The sequence below is a fragment of the Aquarana catesbeiana genome, linkage group LG05 (genome assembly GCF_042186555.1).
Source record: "Aquarana catesbeiana isolate 2022-GZ linkage group LG05, ASM4218655v1, whole genome shotgun sequence".
Classification (NCBI taxonomy): Eukaryota; Metazoa; Chordata; class Amphibia; order Anura; family Ranidae; genus Aquarana; species Aquarana catesbeiana.
Window position 1 is genome coordinate 585,696,088 of NC_133328.1, and position 16,733 is coordinate 585,712,820.

General features: G+C 42.1%; 1 protein-coding gene across 3 annotated transcripts in view; it reads left to right on the plus strand.

The window, feature by feature from the left end:
* Positions 1 to 16,733, plus strand: part of ZFPM2 (zinc finger protein, FOG family member 2) — a 575,810-nt gene that overhangs the window by 323,671 nt on the left and 235,406 nt on the right. For all 3 annotated transcript variants that reach the window (XM_073632142.1, XM_073632140.1, XM_073632141.1), the window contains one exon: positions 15,890 to 16,001. In XM_073632142.1, coding sequence (XP_073488243.1) covers positions 15,890 to 16,001 — 112 coding nt within the window. The remainder of the gene's footprint in view (positions 1 to 15,889; positions 16,002 to 16,733) is intronic.

The following is a 16,733-nucleotide window of genomic DNA, read 5'->3' on the forward strand; positions in this document are numbered from 1 at the left end:
GACAATTAGGATCGGAGCTTGGAGCACACTTGCTGACATTAACCCCTTGTCATCTGGAAGTCATGGTGGTATTGTATATACTGATTTTCAGATTACTTCAACCATGATAATGAGTTGTGCTTATAAAGTCTAATAATTTTATCATCTCGTTTTTTCATTGACAGTTGTTTTTCATTTCAAATCTCAGCATGCATCCAATAAATGAACTTTACTGATTATACCATCAGCAATAGTTCTTTACTACTGGTCCCATTGAGCTCTGCATTTTTGTTTATTTTTGTTGTCTACTTTTCTTCCAGAAGTTTACAGCTGCACTGGTGTCCAGCTATTCCTTGAATAATTGTTATGACATGACAAAAGTTTCTAATGACTGCCAGTTTTAGCGTTTCAGAACTCTTTTTGTTTTCTGCAGCCACCCTTCCTGCCCACCCCTTGTCCCGGCCCTGCTTGTGTCGTATTGTATTGTAACTATATATTGTAAAGCACTGTCCAAGCTGTTGGCACAATATAAATCCTGAATATTAATAATAATAATAATAATAATAATAATAATAATTAATAAACCTCCTGGTTACAAAAATATCCACTTGGTGAGTTTCCTTAAAGTGATTGTAAAGGTTTGTTTTTTTGTAAAATAACAGACATGTTATACTTACCTGCTCTGTGCAAGTATTTTGCACAGGGTGGCCCCGATCCTCCTTTTCTGGGATGTCCTGGCTTTGCTTCTGGCTCCTCCTTTTCATTGGGTGCCCCCCCACGGAGAGACGCTTTCCACGGGGACACCCGTGCAGGCACACTCCCCAGTCCTGCTGCTGCGTCCATTGACACATACAGTAGGACTCGGCCCCTCCCCCGTCTCCCGTGTCACTGGATTTGATTGACAGCAGCGGGAGCCAATGACTCCTGCTGCTATCAAGCAATCCAGTGAGGACCTGAGACAGCGGCTGGAGCTGCTGGGTTTGTGCTTATCGCTGGAACAATCAGGTTCGGGGGGGGGGGGGGGGCAGCTGCAGCACACCTTAATGCATAGAATGCATTAGGGTGAAAAACCTTGAGGGTTTACAACTCCTTTAAAGCAACCCCTTTGTGTTAATATGGTTGTCATTAACCAAGACATCTCTTTAGAGTTTATTTATCAATGTTTTCATCCAAGATTCACATGACATGCACACATTTCCTCCCTGTGAATCTTGTGTGACAGTTGTACACATTTTGCGTGAAAACATTGTAGCCTCCTTATGCTTTGAAGTGACTTGGGTGGCTTCCTTTTACGTTTCTATGGGTATAGTCATAATGATTTTACACATATCAGCTATTTATCATAAATGTGCATAGAAGTGAAGTTTTTTTTATTTTTTTCTAGGGCAACTTACTTTTGAGGTAATAAGCCCAAGAATTATGCAAACAACCAATAGTTTCAAATTCTTTATGCACAGCAATTCCTTGTATATTATACTTAAAACTAAACTAAACCCAACTAAACCCACTAAACTCTAACTGTTTCCCAAAACAGTTACATTCAAGCAGTGCTGGGACAAGGCCATTTGGTGCCCAGGGCGAAGATGGCAAACTGCCCCCCCCATCTCTCCCACTGTAATATTCACATCTCCCCCACTGTAATATTCACATCTCCCCACTTTAATATTCACATCTCCCCACTGTAATATTCACATCTCCCCCACTGTAATATTCACATCTCCCCACTTTAATATTCACATCTCCCCCACTGTAATATTCACATCTCCCCACTTTAATATTCACATCTCCCCCACTGTAATATTCACATCTCCCCACTTTAATATTCACATCTCCCCCACTGTAATATTCACATCGCACTGTAATATTCACATCTCCCCCTTTAATATTCACATCTCCCCCACTGTAATATTCACATCGCACTGTAATATTCACATCTCCCCATACATCAATACATCACAGTCTGCTCAGCCCCCCCCCACCTGTCAGCCCACCACATCACAGCCCTCAACAACTCCATTTTAATGTCCTCAGCGAGTCAGCACACACTTTCCCCCTTATCAGTGTCCTCACTCCCTGTAACTTCGCCCCCTCCCTCACTTACCTTGCACAGACCGAAGATCGGAGGGAGGCACGGCATGTCTCGGATGGAGGGAGGGTGTTGCAAGATGGTGATTGGTTGCTGAGACCGCCCTTCATCCTAGCAGCCAATCACCTGCTTGTTAACCTCCGGCAGCTCCGCCCTCCATCCAGAACTGTTCCGCCTTCCGCTGTCGGCTCTGTGTGAGGATTACAGAGACGGCAGGGGGAAGAAAAGACTGCTAAATGGCGGTACCACGGCGGGCCACATAGGAGAGTGAGGCGGTCCGCATTTGGCCCGAGGTCCGCCATTTAGTGATGCCCGTTTTAGGACACTTCACTGCGGCCCCCCCACACCCAATAAATTGCCCCGCCCAGGGCATCCGCACCTTCCGCCCTCCCCTTGTACCGGTGTTCTGACATATAGTGTCCTCCTATCAGATAGTGTCCGCCCCGTACTGCGCAGGCGCAGCGCCTGCGCAGTACGGAGCAGCAGGAGATGCCGAAAATGTCCGAAGTTGATCAGCTGACCATCAGCTGTACACGGCGCTCGGCACTTGTTAGTGATGGCTTTGCAAGAGGGCCCCTCGCGGGCTCGCTTCGCTCGCCACGCTTCGGGCACGGCCTCGCTGCGCTCGGCAACTATTTATTCTAACTCTATGTCCACTTGGATAGTAGGGAATGATCCTGGACATAGGGTAAGAATAAATGCGCAGGCGCCGTGTACAGCTGATGATCAGCTGTTGAACTTCGGAGACTTTCGGCGTCTCGTTTGTCCTCCGTACTGCGCCTGCGCAGTACAGGGCGGACACTTCTGGATAGGGGACTGTATTCGACAAGACACCGGCTCTGCATTCAAGGCATGCCTTGATTAACTGTCACAGTTTCTTGTGCTCTCCCCTGACCTGTCAAGCCACTTGCCACCTGCGCTATAGCTAAAAGATGGCTACAGGGTGGCCTTAAATTGCCGGGAGGGTGTACATAGACGTCCTCCCATTCACGCGCTTCATGGAGCGTGGGCGGCAAGCTCTGTGATAGCCGAGTCCTTAAGACTCAGCTGATTATAGATCAGGAAAAGGGCCAGTCACAGCAGGCCCTTTACCACGTGATTAGCTGTCAGCCAATCCCAGCTGATCACGGAAATAAACAAATGGCGTTATCTGTTTTTTTTTTCTTCACGCTGTCAGCATGAAGAAAAAAGAAGCCGCGGCTACTGTTAGAGGGACATTAGTTCAGATCGTGCTGCAAATCAGTGCCATCAGTGCCTACCAGTGCCACGTATCAGTGCCACCTATCAGTGCCCATCAGGGCTGCCAATCAGTGCCTCATCATCAATGCCGCTTACCAGTGCCTATCAGTGCCCACGTGTGCCACATATCACTGCCCAATAGTGCCACCAATCTGTGCCACCTATCAGTGCCCACGTGTGCCACATATCACTGCCCAATAGTGCCACCAATCTGTGCCGCCTATCAGTGCCCATAAGTGCCACCTATCAGTGCCCATCAGTGCCACCCATCAGTGCAGCCTCATCAGTGCCCACAAGTGCCACCTCATCAGTGCCCATCAGTGCAACCTATCAGTGTCCATCAGTGCCACTTCATCAGTGCCCATCAGTGCCGCCTATTAGTACCCATCAGTGCCACCTATCAGTGGCCATCAGTGCCACCTATCAGTGCCACTAGCCTCATCAGTGCCCACCAGTGCTGCCTCATCAGTGCCCATCAGTGCCACCTCTTCAGTGCCCATCAGTGCAGCCTATCAGTGCACATCAGCGAAGAAGAAAAATTACCTGTTTGCAGAATGTTATAACAAAATTTTCAGTCTTTTTTTTGCCTGTTTAAAAAAAATAAAAACCCCATTGATGATTAAATACAACCAAAAGAAAGCCCTATTTGAGTGAAAAAAATTATAAAAATTTAGTTTGGGCACAGTGTTGAATGACCGCGCAATTGTCATTCAAAGTGTGAGAGCGCTGAAAGCTGAAAATTGGCCTGGGCAGATAGGGGGTATAAGTGTCCAGTAAGCAAGTGGTTAAATGGCTGGTGTCATAACTGGTCACATGTGCAACACCATGTCAACTGCAGATCAAAGATGACAGCTTCCTTGGCTGTAAAGGATAGGAAGGTTAAGTTCGGCTTAAAGTACATGTATTGCTAGAACTTTGTCTAGAAATATAATTTACATCAGCCCAATCTGCCCTTGTTAGTCTACTTTTAGGTTCTTGCTAAATAAAAAAAAATACTCAGGATAGGTATACTGCCTGTGGTTGATATAAGGTTTATAGAATTAGAAATATCAGATCTAGAAAGAGAGATCTTGAGAAGTTTGCAGCAAAACAGGTAAAATAAGGCGATCAACATTAAGAATGATTGGCTGATTATATTTAATGAGAGTGTACAGAAGAAGCTGCCCCACCCACCTGCTCTTTATGGATGGGGCCTTTGCCGAATTTTCACAGTCACTTGGAGGATCTATGGAGTCTCTGCAGGGGATGTTTCAAATACTAAAGGCTAGTGGTCTGTCAGGTATGGTATCCCCAGTGATATTAATAGTGGTTACAGATCACTTTGTGCAAATAAAACTTATTATACTCCCCAAGATCTGCTGCATAAAATATCTGTTGAACTTTCAAGTCCAAGAAGGTGTTTAACGAATCTTTATGACCGCATCGGCAAAATTAATCATCAGCTGTATAAGGTGATAGTCTCTCTGGTTGAATCTAAATTGAATTACTTTAGTTGTTAGAAAATTCTGTTGTGGTGTTCTGGCAGATCAGATCTTTACGTTCTAATGCCTGGTACACACAATGAGATTATTGGACGGATGATCATCCATTTTTTTTGCATGCTAATCTCATATCGAAAATGAAGAGGTTGCTAGTTACAAAAATTCTCTTACGACAGAATAAAAATTTGGAAGTGATGTAATGTATTGTATTTGTATTGTATTTTCGGACGAATACTGTACTGATTAAACGAAAATCGCACGATCTGGTATCGTATGAGAAAAGTTTTTGTGTTTGTCCCTTCCGATAATATCAGATAAACTGTCGTGATCGGCTCTTGAAAGCTGTGTACTAACGATCAGATTATCGTACAATCACTTTGAAAGCGGAGATTTTCGTACGATTTTCTGATCCTGTGTACGGGCCTTAGGGCAGCCCACAGAATCAAGAAAGTGGTTGGATGGCCAGACATGATCTGACCAACATCAGGTAAAAGGAACACAAAACAGCCACATAACCTGCAAGTTTAGCTCAACAAATCTTATGCCGCGTACACACGGTCGGACTTTTCGTCTACAAAAGTCCAACGGACGCCGACGGACTAAAGCTGGCTGGTAATCCGATCGTGTGTGGGCTTCTCCGGACTTTCAGCAGACTTTTTCAGCCTCAAATCCGACGGACTTTAGATTTGAAACATGCTTCAAATCTTTACGTCGTAACTACGACGGACCCCGAAATCCGCTCGTCTGTGTGCTAGTCCGACGGACAAAAACCCATGCTAGGGCAGCTATTGGCTACTGGCTATGAACTTCCTTATTTTAGTCCGGTGTACGTCATCACGTACGAATCCGTCGGACTTTTGTGTGGTCGTGTGTAGGCAAGTCCGTTCGTTAGAAAGTCTGCCGCAAGTCCGCCGAAAGTCCGCCGGAAGTCTGTCGGACAGGCTGTCGGACTTTTGTAGATGAAAAGTCCGACCGTGTGTACGCGGCATTACAGTTTGGAAATGGAATGGGGTGGAAACAGGAGCTGGCCCTGGCTAACCTATCCAGTCCACAACTCTATGACTTGCTGTGTCAGATTTAGGCCTCATGCACACTGGATGTTATAAAAACGCCAGTATATTAAGCTGTAGAATGACATGTTAAAAACGTGAGCTTAGCAGCGTTTTTAGCGTCTCTTTAGCAAAACTTCGCTCCCCCAAAGCTTATGGCTCAAAAACCCTCATAAATGGCGAATAGCCGCAGTTTTTAGCGTTTTTCAGAGTTAGAGCATTTTTACAGCTAAAAAACTTCTCTTCAAACCCACTAGTTCTGTTTTTTTTTTTCCAGCCAGAAAACGCCCCTGCCAAAAAACGCTGATAACAGCCTCAAAGTGCTTGGGCACATAGGATAACATGCTGGGGAGTTTACTGGCTGCAAAAAAAAATGCCTGAAGCCAAAAACAGCAGCTGTAAAAACATCCAGTGTGGATGAGGCATTATAAGTGCGCTTAGACTGTAAGCTTGTAAGGGTTGGGTGCTATTCTTTAGACATCTTGTTAATGTGCATTTTTTCTATAAAGTTTTTTTTTTTTTTTATAATTAGAGAATATTAATGATTTATTTTACTTGAATGAGACAATTGAGCCAATTTCAGCACCCCGAGGAACGTACAGTCTAGCCATTTCTTAGCTGTCCTTAGCCATAGAGTCCTCCTTTCCTTTTGTAGTCTGCAGGAAGTCTGTATTATTTACTACGTTAACTATGAAAATTCCCTGTTTATATTTTCTAACTGTCTGATATCACTGCTAAAATATTGTCTCAGGAAATGTCCACTTTCCATTTCCTTCCTTAACATTCTTTGTAGTAATATTAATGTTGGAATAGAAACTGGGTTAAGGAAAAAAAAAATCAGCTGGCAAAACCTACAGTGCAATTAAAGGCTACTGTATGACAGTCTAAATGAGTACCAAACCAGTTACTATGTGTTATACAAGCCTCATGAAGTAAGCAAATAAACTTCCTTTACCTTCTCTGACTGAGTCAAATCCTCCTTCATTTGTGTCTCACACGCTCCCCCTCCCAGGCACTGCAGTTTACAGCGGGAGGGTTTCTGCAACAGAGGCAGTGTTGTCAATCTGGAAAGCAGAGGGCAGGGCTAGATGTGGCCAGGTGTGGAGTAAAAAGCAACAGAATTGTACATTAGTAGTGAAAATACTGATAGCCACATCCCCTGCATCATATTCTTATCCCACTGTACAGTAAGCAGGTACAGTCTACACGGGAGTAGCAACTCTGCTCTGATCAGCAGCAGTGCAGCAGCATTGTCACACCATCACAGGAAGCTGCATAAGATTGACTTTTATAACAGAATCAACAGTTATTTGTGGGACTTTGCAGGGAAACTAAGAGAAAAATAAATAGATGTGCATATATAATTATGTGCTGCAGCATATAATTTGTAATGGACCATAGTTCTACTTGAACATATGTTGATATGTGGCATTTAAAATTACAATACTGGAAATGTAAAGTCTGCAGCTTCTTTGGTTTTTCGAAATTGTAATGTAGTGCCAGGACATTGTTTTAGATTGTAGAAATCTAATTTCACACAGAAAATGGACTACCTGGCATGAAAGGAGTGAGATCTTCCTAACTGTCCTAAATTATATAGAATCAGAATATCTTCATGCCCAATGGTTGATACAATGTGCTGAGATCTTTTATAACATCAGTAATATGAATTATTAAAATAATAATAATAGTTACAAATAATTACATAAATACAAATAATTCTTCCTGGTCATCTTCTTTTTTACTATTCTTCTTCTTCTTATTATTATTACTAATAATAATAATTTTAAAAAAATCCCACTTTTAAGGGATCACACTTTGAGAGATCAGAATATTTGGTACTTGTGTTAGTAAAACGTGAACAGTTGAAAGCTATGAAAGTGGTGAAATGTCTAGATAGAAGTCAGCAGACCTTCAGGGGATAATTCCCTTGTAAAGTGCAACTATTTGCCTTTAGTAAATCAATCCCTATGAGTCAGCCAACTCATTGTAAATAATGCACTGTGCGTGGTTGATATATCTGGTTTGGAAAGGTGGACTCCCCAAAAATGCTAAGCAGCATTGTTCAAAACTGGTAGCTTCAGATTCAATTGAAACATTTGATTCACTGATACAGGTTCCATGCTGGACATATCTAAACACTCACTCAAGTTTTGGGGGGGTAAATATTTCCACTTTCCCCCGAAAGCAGTAACATCTGTAGAACCTATGCCTAATACATTGCCTAAAATACTCCTCCATGATTACTTGACCAAAGGAAGCCACTACTTTGTGCTCTTAGGCCCCTTTCACACGATCGGATCGTTCAGGTCCGCCTGTCAGTTTTGACGGCGGACCTGAACGGGCGCTCCATGTTAGCCTATGGAGCGATGGATGTCAGCTGAGACATGTCCGCTGACATCCGACCCGATCCGATCCGCTAAAAGCAGATGGATGGCCCTACGTCCAGGTCCGTCGCTGGCGGATTGGATCGGGTGAGATCTGATGAAAACGGACATACTGTCTGTTTTCACCCGATCCATCCATAGGCGGCAGCGGCGCCTGACAAGCCCCTCCCCGCTCAGTGAGCAGAGAGGGACCTGTCATCCGCCGGCTCAGTGAGCAGAGAGGGACCTGTCATCCGCCGGCTCAGTGAGCAGAGAGGGACCTGTCATCCGCCGGCTCAGTGAGCAGAGAGGGACCTGTCATCCGCCGGCTCAGTGAGCAGAGAGGGACCTGTCATCTGCCGGCTCAGCGGAGATCAACGGACTGATCTCCCGCTGAGCCGGCTGACAGAGGCGGACTCCGTGGAAGCGGACTCCGTCGGAAAACCCAACTGTGTGTACAGGACAGTAGAGGAAATCTCTAATGCCACGTACACATGACCGGTTTTGCCCTCAGAATAAAATCTGAAGGTTTCTCCGATGGAATTCCATTCAAGCGGTCTTTCCTACACACGGTCAAACCAAAGTCCAACCAAAGTCCGACCACCAAGAACGCGGTGACGTACAACACTTACGACGGGACTAGAAAAAGGAGGTTCAATAGCCAGTAGCCAATAGCTTCCGTCTCGTTCTTGCTTCAGAGCATGCGTCATTTTTGGTCCGTCGGAACAACATACAGACGAGCGATTTTATCGATAGGAATTGGTTCAATATTTACCACGGAACCAATTCCTATCGATAAAATCGCTCGTCTGTATGTTGTTCCGACGGACCAAAAATGACGCATGCTCTGAAGCAAGAACGAGACGGAAGCTATTGGCTACTGGCTATTGAACCTCCTTTTTCTAGTCCCGTCGTAAGTGTTGTACGTCACCGCGTTCTTGGTGGTCGGACTTTGGTTGGACTTTGGTTTGACCGTGTGTAGGAAAGACCGCTTGAATGGAATTCCATCGGAGAAACCTTCAGATTTTATTCTGAGGGCAAAACCGGTCATGTGTACGTGGCATTAGAGATTTCCTCTACTGTCCTGTACACACAGTTGGGTTTTCCGACGGAAAATGTGTGATAGAACCTTGTTGTCGGAAATTCTGACTGTGTGTAGGCTCCATCACACATTTTCCATCGGAATTTCCGACACACAAAGTTTGAGAGCTTGCTATAAAATTTTCCGACAACAAAATCCGTTGTCGGAAATTCCGATCGTGCGTACACAAATCCGACGCACAAAGTGCCACGCATGCTCAGAATAAATTAAGAGATGAAAGCTATTGGCTACTGCCCCATTTATAGTCCCGACGTACGTGTTTTACGTCACCGCATTCAGAACGATCGGATTTTCCGACAACTTTGTGTGACTGTGTGTATACAAGACAAGTTTGAGCCAACATCCGTCGGAAAGAATCCATGGATTTTGTTGTCGGAATGTCCAATCAATGTCCGACCGTGTGTACAGGGCATTACTGTTTCATCTCCAAGACAGACAGTAAAGGAACATTTCCCCAATGGGTCATTGACAGAAATTTTTTTTTAACCTAATAGGTGTTTTAACCCTTCCCTACTCTATCCAAAACAGAAAAAAATATTATACTTTGTAATTTGTTTCCTTGCCAAGTGATGTTGCTATTTTCCTAAGCACTATTTCTGTATATTTATATGCATTTTTTTTTAATATAAATACATTTTTTCACAGTCATTTTCCTCTGGATGGATACCTAGTAACTGGGATTTTTTTCTTGGCGACGTGAACATTTATGTTTTTCAGTACAGTATTTCTCTGATTATTCTATTTTAAATTTTTTTTATTGAAAATGATTTATGCACAACGTCTGTAAGGCTGCCTTTGATGACAACACCACTGTGATAATCTTTATACAATCCAAATATTCAAATTGCTCCATGACCCACTGTGATGGAAATAAGTATGAGATCACGCACTCTCCATTGGCCGCTGTATAATGCTAACAGAGGTGGAATTCTCCAGCTTTTATGGTAGAAAAATAGCACAGCATACAAGCTGTGCCTTACTCTGTTCTCAAGACAATAAGATTAACTCATCCATAAGGAACTCTTTTAGCGAGAACAGTGTGTTAACAATCAAATATTTACTAAATGCAGTTAAACTAGGCAGTCGAACAATGTACTCTTCCTTTGTAGTGAATTCACAATTGCAAGGAATAGGTAAGAAAGAAACCACAGTATACTTATGGCACAACTGATAAGTTTGAAATACATTTACAATATGTAAAGGTATAACCTGACATGTTTTGGTGAGGTGGGCCAAAAGGAGACAACAAGCCATTTGGCCCACCTCACCATTACAATACCACTGGGTGCTTCAACTCACTGATGCCATTGAAAATTGAAATGTAAATTTTGGATGGAACTGGACATTGGAAGGAGAAGCTTGAAAATGATGTTATATAATAGAGGAACATTTTACTCCTGTCTGGTGTGATTTGGAAAAATTAAGACATGCTGTATTCATCTGCATCTCTACACTCTCTGCTCCGTTGTAGCGTGGACTGCTGTAATGTAAACTCTGTTGTATGTGTGGACAATTGTTTTGTATGTTCCCTTTCAGAGACCTTTGTTGCTTAGGTGTAGAAAAATGCAAGTTTCCACATATACAGGTGAATTAACTAAGCTTCCTGCACCAAAATGCTTGCACAAGCACTGTACTCTTTAAATAGACATAGCCCACTTTTAAGTACATAATGGAGTTTATTTACTAAAGCTGGAAAGTGCAAAATCAGGCTCACTTCTGTATAGAAACCAATGAGCTTACAGGTTTTATTACAATAGCTTAATTGAACAAGCTGTGGTTAGAAGCTCATTGGTTACTATGCAGAAGTGAGCCTGATTTTGCACTTTCCAGTTTTAGTAAATAAACCCCATTGTGTACTTAAAAGTGGGGTATGCCTGTATATGTTCCCTGTTCTGTAGGCCATGGGACAGGATGCATGACTTATGACTCATAACTCATAACCAGATGGCCTGTTGACTCTTGTAACCACATGATAAATGTATTTTAGGGGTCATTGACTTGTATAACCATATATTTTATACCAATACTTCATTTACTAACCACTCTCCCCTCCCCTCTTTCTATTGGTATGTTGAACCATTAATAAGCTGTAACACACCTAATAAAGGCAGACATTTTACGAAGGCACAACCTGCTTCTCATTTCATGGTGTCTCCAGATACCTGAGGGCCCTGTTGGTGTACCTAATAGATGGGTGGTCACCCAGAATACCTACTATTTCCTTTCAAGGAGTGGCATGTACAACCTGTTTCAGGTCTATCTGCTCCACCTGCACCAATTTGTATTTCAGAGTGAAATAGAAACTAGCAAAGGTGTGTAACTGATCAACAGAGAGAATGTAGCAGTTTTCCATGTGGAAAACTGCCTCAGATGCCAGGTTCAACCTTGTTATACAGTTGTGAGCTGTCAGCAGACAGCTCACATCCTTCACTCTGCTTTTGCAGCAATGACACCACATGAGCAGAGCCTACAGGGTTATCAACCTTTTTCCTCTCTCCTGCTCTGAGCTGAGCGGGGATATGGGTGGACACAGGCAGAAAGATTTTGCTTGCATCACTCTTTGTTAATTCCTCCCATAGTTTGAACAAACCCCCACTTTGCAAAGTGAACATATTTCCTCATCCAATCTTACTGTAGCATATCTGAGTACTAATTCATATTGCATGAGGCATTTGTAATACAGTAACCTAGAGTTTTTTTTACCAGGATATGTGCAAAACATGTGAAAAACTGTGATTGTGACTGCATATATTAAGCAAAAAATGTATCAATTTGTGTAAATGTTAGGTATTTTTTCAAATAATAACATAATATATTTTTGTACTTCCTGTTTGTTTCTAGTAAGAAGCTCTAGGTTGCTTTATTACAAAAGCCCCATGCAATATTATAAATTCCTCAAAATCAAGGGATGACAGCCCCCTAGAATAGACTTTCCCATCCGTTTTACCCCTGAGAAACCCTTGAAATAATTTCCAGGTTCTCAGGAGACCCTTCTAAAAATTATTATACCTAAAACGCATGGCACATTAGCATGAGCAACAAGTTGAAGTAAGTTTGAAAGTAATGTGGTGTGGCCTAATGTGGCCTAAAATAAATAATACATTTAAGAAAGGAAAGGCCAACAGTATAAATTGTGATGCCCTATGACATTGGTGATCAGTGTAGAAGTGACCCACTTACACTGGTGCTCAGTGGAAAATTGCTCTCTTGCACCCTTGCATTGGTAGTCAGTGTAGGTGGGAGATCAATCCACCATTGTTCACTGTACAAGGAAGCCACTAGCAACCTAAGGGGGAACCCCAAGGTTCCATTGAAACCTGGTTAAGAAAAAAGACTGCCCTAGAAAATTGTAAAACTATCAATACCTCTAATTCTAGACTCAATGGGGTTGATTAGCTAAAGGCAAATAGAGTGTGTACTTTGCAAGTGCAGTTGCCCCAGTAAAGTTTAGTAAATGGATTAAAGCTTCACTTTATAAAAAATACCCAATCACATGTAAGGAAAATGTAAACAAAAAAAAATGTATTTTTGCTTGCACATGACTGGCTAATGGAAATGAGCAGAGCTTCCCCTCTTTTATTAAGTCCTGGAGGTCCTTAGGTGGATTGCATTACAATGCTCCACCAATAACTTGGCAGGTAAAACAATTTCTATATATTCAATTTTATCTGTATATTTATTTATTTGGCTTACGCCTCCCTTTAAACTTATTATATACAATAAGACCCTGCCATTTTCATTATCCTTTAAACAGAGTGGAAAATAAACACCTTTTCGCTATGAACCTTCTTCTATTTGTACATTACTACAACGTTATAACATCATTTAATAACGGGATGTAAAAACCAATCCTTTGTTATATATAAAAATAAATCTTCGGCTGAAATAAAAATTGCTTCTTTATATTTTATTAAACCTCAAAGGACAAGAGGTGTCATGCCTTAGCTCCCTTGCTTTGAAATGTATTCGCTCTGCCTCTGGAGACTTCATATTGAAACATTAACAATATTATTATTTCAGCGGCAGTAAAACTGTACATCATCACACGGAGAAGATAGAAAGGGAAAAATTACATTATTCATTCAGAATAATTTCCTACTAGAAAATAAATGTTACGGCGGATAAGGTTTTGAAATGGATACCGATTCCCTGAATTCTTTCCTGTCTGTTTCAGGAAATAGTGAGATCTTATTGATAATGAAGTACAATGTAGCTAAAGTTCACTTGCAAACATGGATCTCTGCTCTCAAAGTCATCTGCATTCTCTTTGTAATCCCTGACCGCCAGGGATCTCACATATCTGTGAGATCTGATACAGTATCTTTTGGAAATATCCTTGATAATAATTTAGCTATTCAGATTGGTGAAAAAGCCAGAACATTTTTTCCCCTCTTTTTTTCCTCATTTTATAGTTCTGGGAAGAGATTGCTGGGAAATTAGGTCAAGGCTAACTGGTCTGGACTCTTTGAAAATTCTAATCGTAGTCAGTAGATGGTTAAAGCAGAACTTCAGGCAGATATAAAAGACACAGATTTATGTAGATTTGTATTCATTAATGCATAATGAAATGTTTTTTTTTTTTTTTTTTACATATGAGAAATGTTAGTGCCTGAATTTGACTTTGCATTAGCCTCTTCCAATTGCCCCTACAGCTGTCACAACTACCCCTAGCATTGATAGTCAAGCAATATAGCTGGCTCTTTGTTCTTTACTTATAGCAGCCCCTTTCCCATAAGGCAAGCCAGCCTACCGGTACTCAGTTGCCCCCAGATCTTAAACACAATGCTACGGTGCCTTGTTACCACATCGGGGCAGGCACAAGCTAAGCACAGCAAACAGGTACTTGCAGTTGGCATACAGGCAGAGTGGTCCATTGGCAGTCTGGGTTCAAGGCAGGTAACGTTGAGAGAGTAGTCAGAATCAAATCTGTGGTCAAAAGGCAGGCTGAGTTCTGTGAGTAATCCAAAGTCCAATCAAAGGTCTTTAACAAGGGTATCCAAACTAGCTGGCAGGGCGGGGATCAGGTTAAGGTTAAAGGTCAAGGTAAGGGAATAAGGCAAGGCAGACGGGAGCTTGAAGCACATGTTGCAAACACTATCACAAGCATGACCATAAGGGCTAGGCAGGCTTAAAACAGGTTTGCTCTTCACTCAGAGGCTGTGTGTACATCAATCATCCTGCAGGTGAACAGTCAGACAGGGAGAATGCAGCCAAAACCAGAATGCTGGAAAGAGACCAGCACCTGCCAAGGAACAAGAGCGTTATATTCTCCTGTCAACAGCAAATCCCAGAAGAGAAGAAAGAAAAGCAGCACAAAGAGCCCATTAGTTGTGTTAACCAGGCATATGCTGATAGGAGGAGATAGCAGAGTGAAAAAAAGATGTACTTATCAGTCTGATGCTTCTTCTTTCACTGTCCAGTCACAGGCTGGTGGAGGGTCAAGTCCCTCTATCTTAGTTCTCTCTCTTTTTTGGCTTGATGTGAAGAACTATATTAAAAATGTACAATTAACATAAGCATTAAACTGCAATAAACCCCTAATTTTTTGCATTTGTCATTATGAAAAACTGGTATAAAGGAATCTAGGGGTGAAGTCCAATTTTTTTTCGTATATTATTTATTCATGGTCCACGTAAGTGAGGGTTTGGTAGAGGTGTAATCTTTGACTATGTACTTTGTTCTTCATTATGTCCCTCTTTCCCATCTCAGAAAGTTCAAAGGTATGGACTTGAATGGGGCCATGCTCCAACACAGTGAGAGTAGAAATTAACAGGAGCTACAGACTAGTATTATTGCTGCTGTAACCCATGAAATTATGGCTTTTGTGGGATGGGTGTAAGACTAATGCCACGTACACACGATCGGATTTTCTAACAACAAATATTGAATGTGAGCTTGTTGGCGGAAAGTCCGACCATGTGTAAGCTCCATCGAACATTTGTTGTCGGCATTTCCGCCAACAAATATTGGCTAGCAGGTTCTCAAATTTTCCACCAACAAATTTTTGTTGTCGGACTTTCCGATTGTGTGTACACAAGTCCGTCGCACAAAAGTGTATGCATGCTCGGAATCAAGTACGAGCTGGAAGCGCTCGGTCTTGTAAAACTATAATTCGTAATGGAGATATCATGTATATCTTGTACATCACTACGTTTGTAATTGTTGGCCAACATTTGTGTGAACGTGTGTATGCAAGACAAGTTGGAGCCAACAACCTTCGAACAGAAATCCACGGTTTTGTTGTCGGAAAGTCCGATCGTGTGTACAGGGCATTAGACTAGTTTGCTAAAGCTCCATGGAACTTAATGGGTCAACATGTTCTTACTAAGAACTGTAGTTTTAAACTCAAAGCCACCAGTTAGATTCAAACTTCCAGAGTCCTGACCTGTGGGCTTCTCCAGGACTCATACAAGTGATTACTTGTCATCAACTATGTCCTTCAATTGCCATTTTAAAATAACACACCAGATCTTCTGAGTATTGCAGTGTCCCTCTACAGATGGAAGAAAAACACCTGATAATGTGAGTTGCCTCTAAATGAAATACAGTCCTTCATCACTCTTTTCTTTTTATGTGGTTTCCTGCAGAAAACAAAGACCCCTGTGCCACTGATGTTGACAGATGGTCCTAAGTGGCTGCTGGATGTGACTTGGCAAGGAGTCGAGGATAGCAAGAACAACTGCATTGTGTACAGCAAAGGTAAACACTGCCTATTGTTCTTTTCATAGTGATGCAAATATTGTACATTTGTAAGGCTGGTTTTCAATGGATAATATACTTAAAGCCCAATGGAACTTTCAGTTTAAATCAAATTCATTCCAGGTACATGAAAAAAAAAAAAAAAGTGTGCAAAGTTTTACAGTTTAATTCCTTTAGAAACTAGCCACAGCATGAGAAGAAAAGCCTGGCCCATGCCAGGTTGCTGTAGAAAAGCACCTTTGCTCTCTTAGTGAAAGCAGTGGTCTCTTTGACAAGGTTCAACACACTCATTCTCCCAGGTGATTGGAGAATTCCAGCTCTTACTTGCAAAAGGCATGTTGGACTTCTGCTAAAATAACACTGCTTCCACACAGCAAGGGTCATTCTCTACATCACGCTGGCAGGGGACAGGCTTTTTTACTCATGCTGTGGCTGCTTACCAAAGAACATAAACCAGTGGTTCTCAACCTTCTAGTGCCGTGACCCCTTGATAAAATTTACCAAATTGTGGGGACCCCTAACAGTAAAAATATTTTCGTAGCGTGGGTTGTCAGCACCCAAGGCAAGACAAGTATTAAAACCCCTTATGGTACATTTTAGGATGTACCACTCTTTCTCTTTGTTCTTTTTTCTTTCCCTTTTATCTCTCTCTATCCTAATTTCTTGTTTTTTTCCACATCCCTCTCTCTAGCCATCTTTCTTGTTCTTTCTCTTATTCTTTCTCTCACTTTT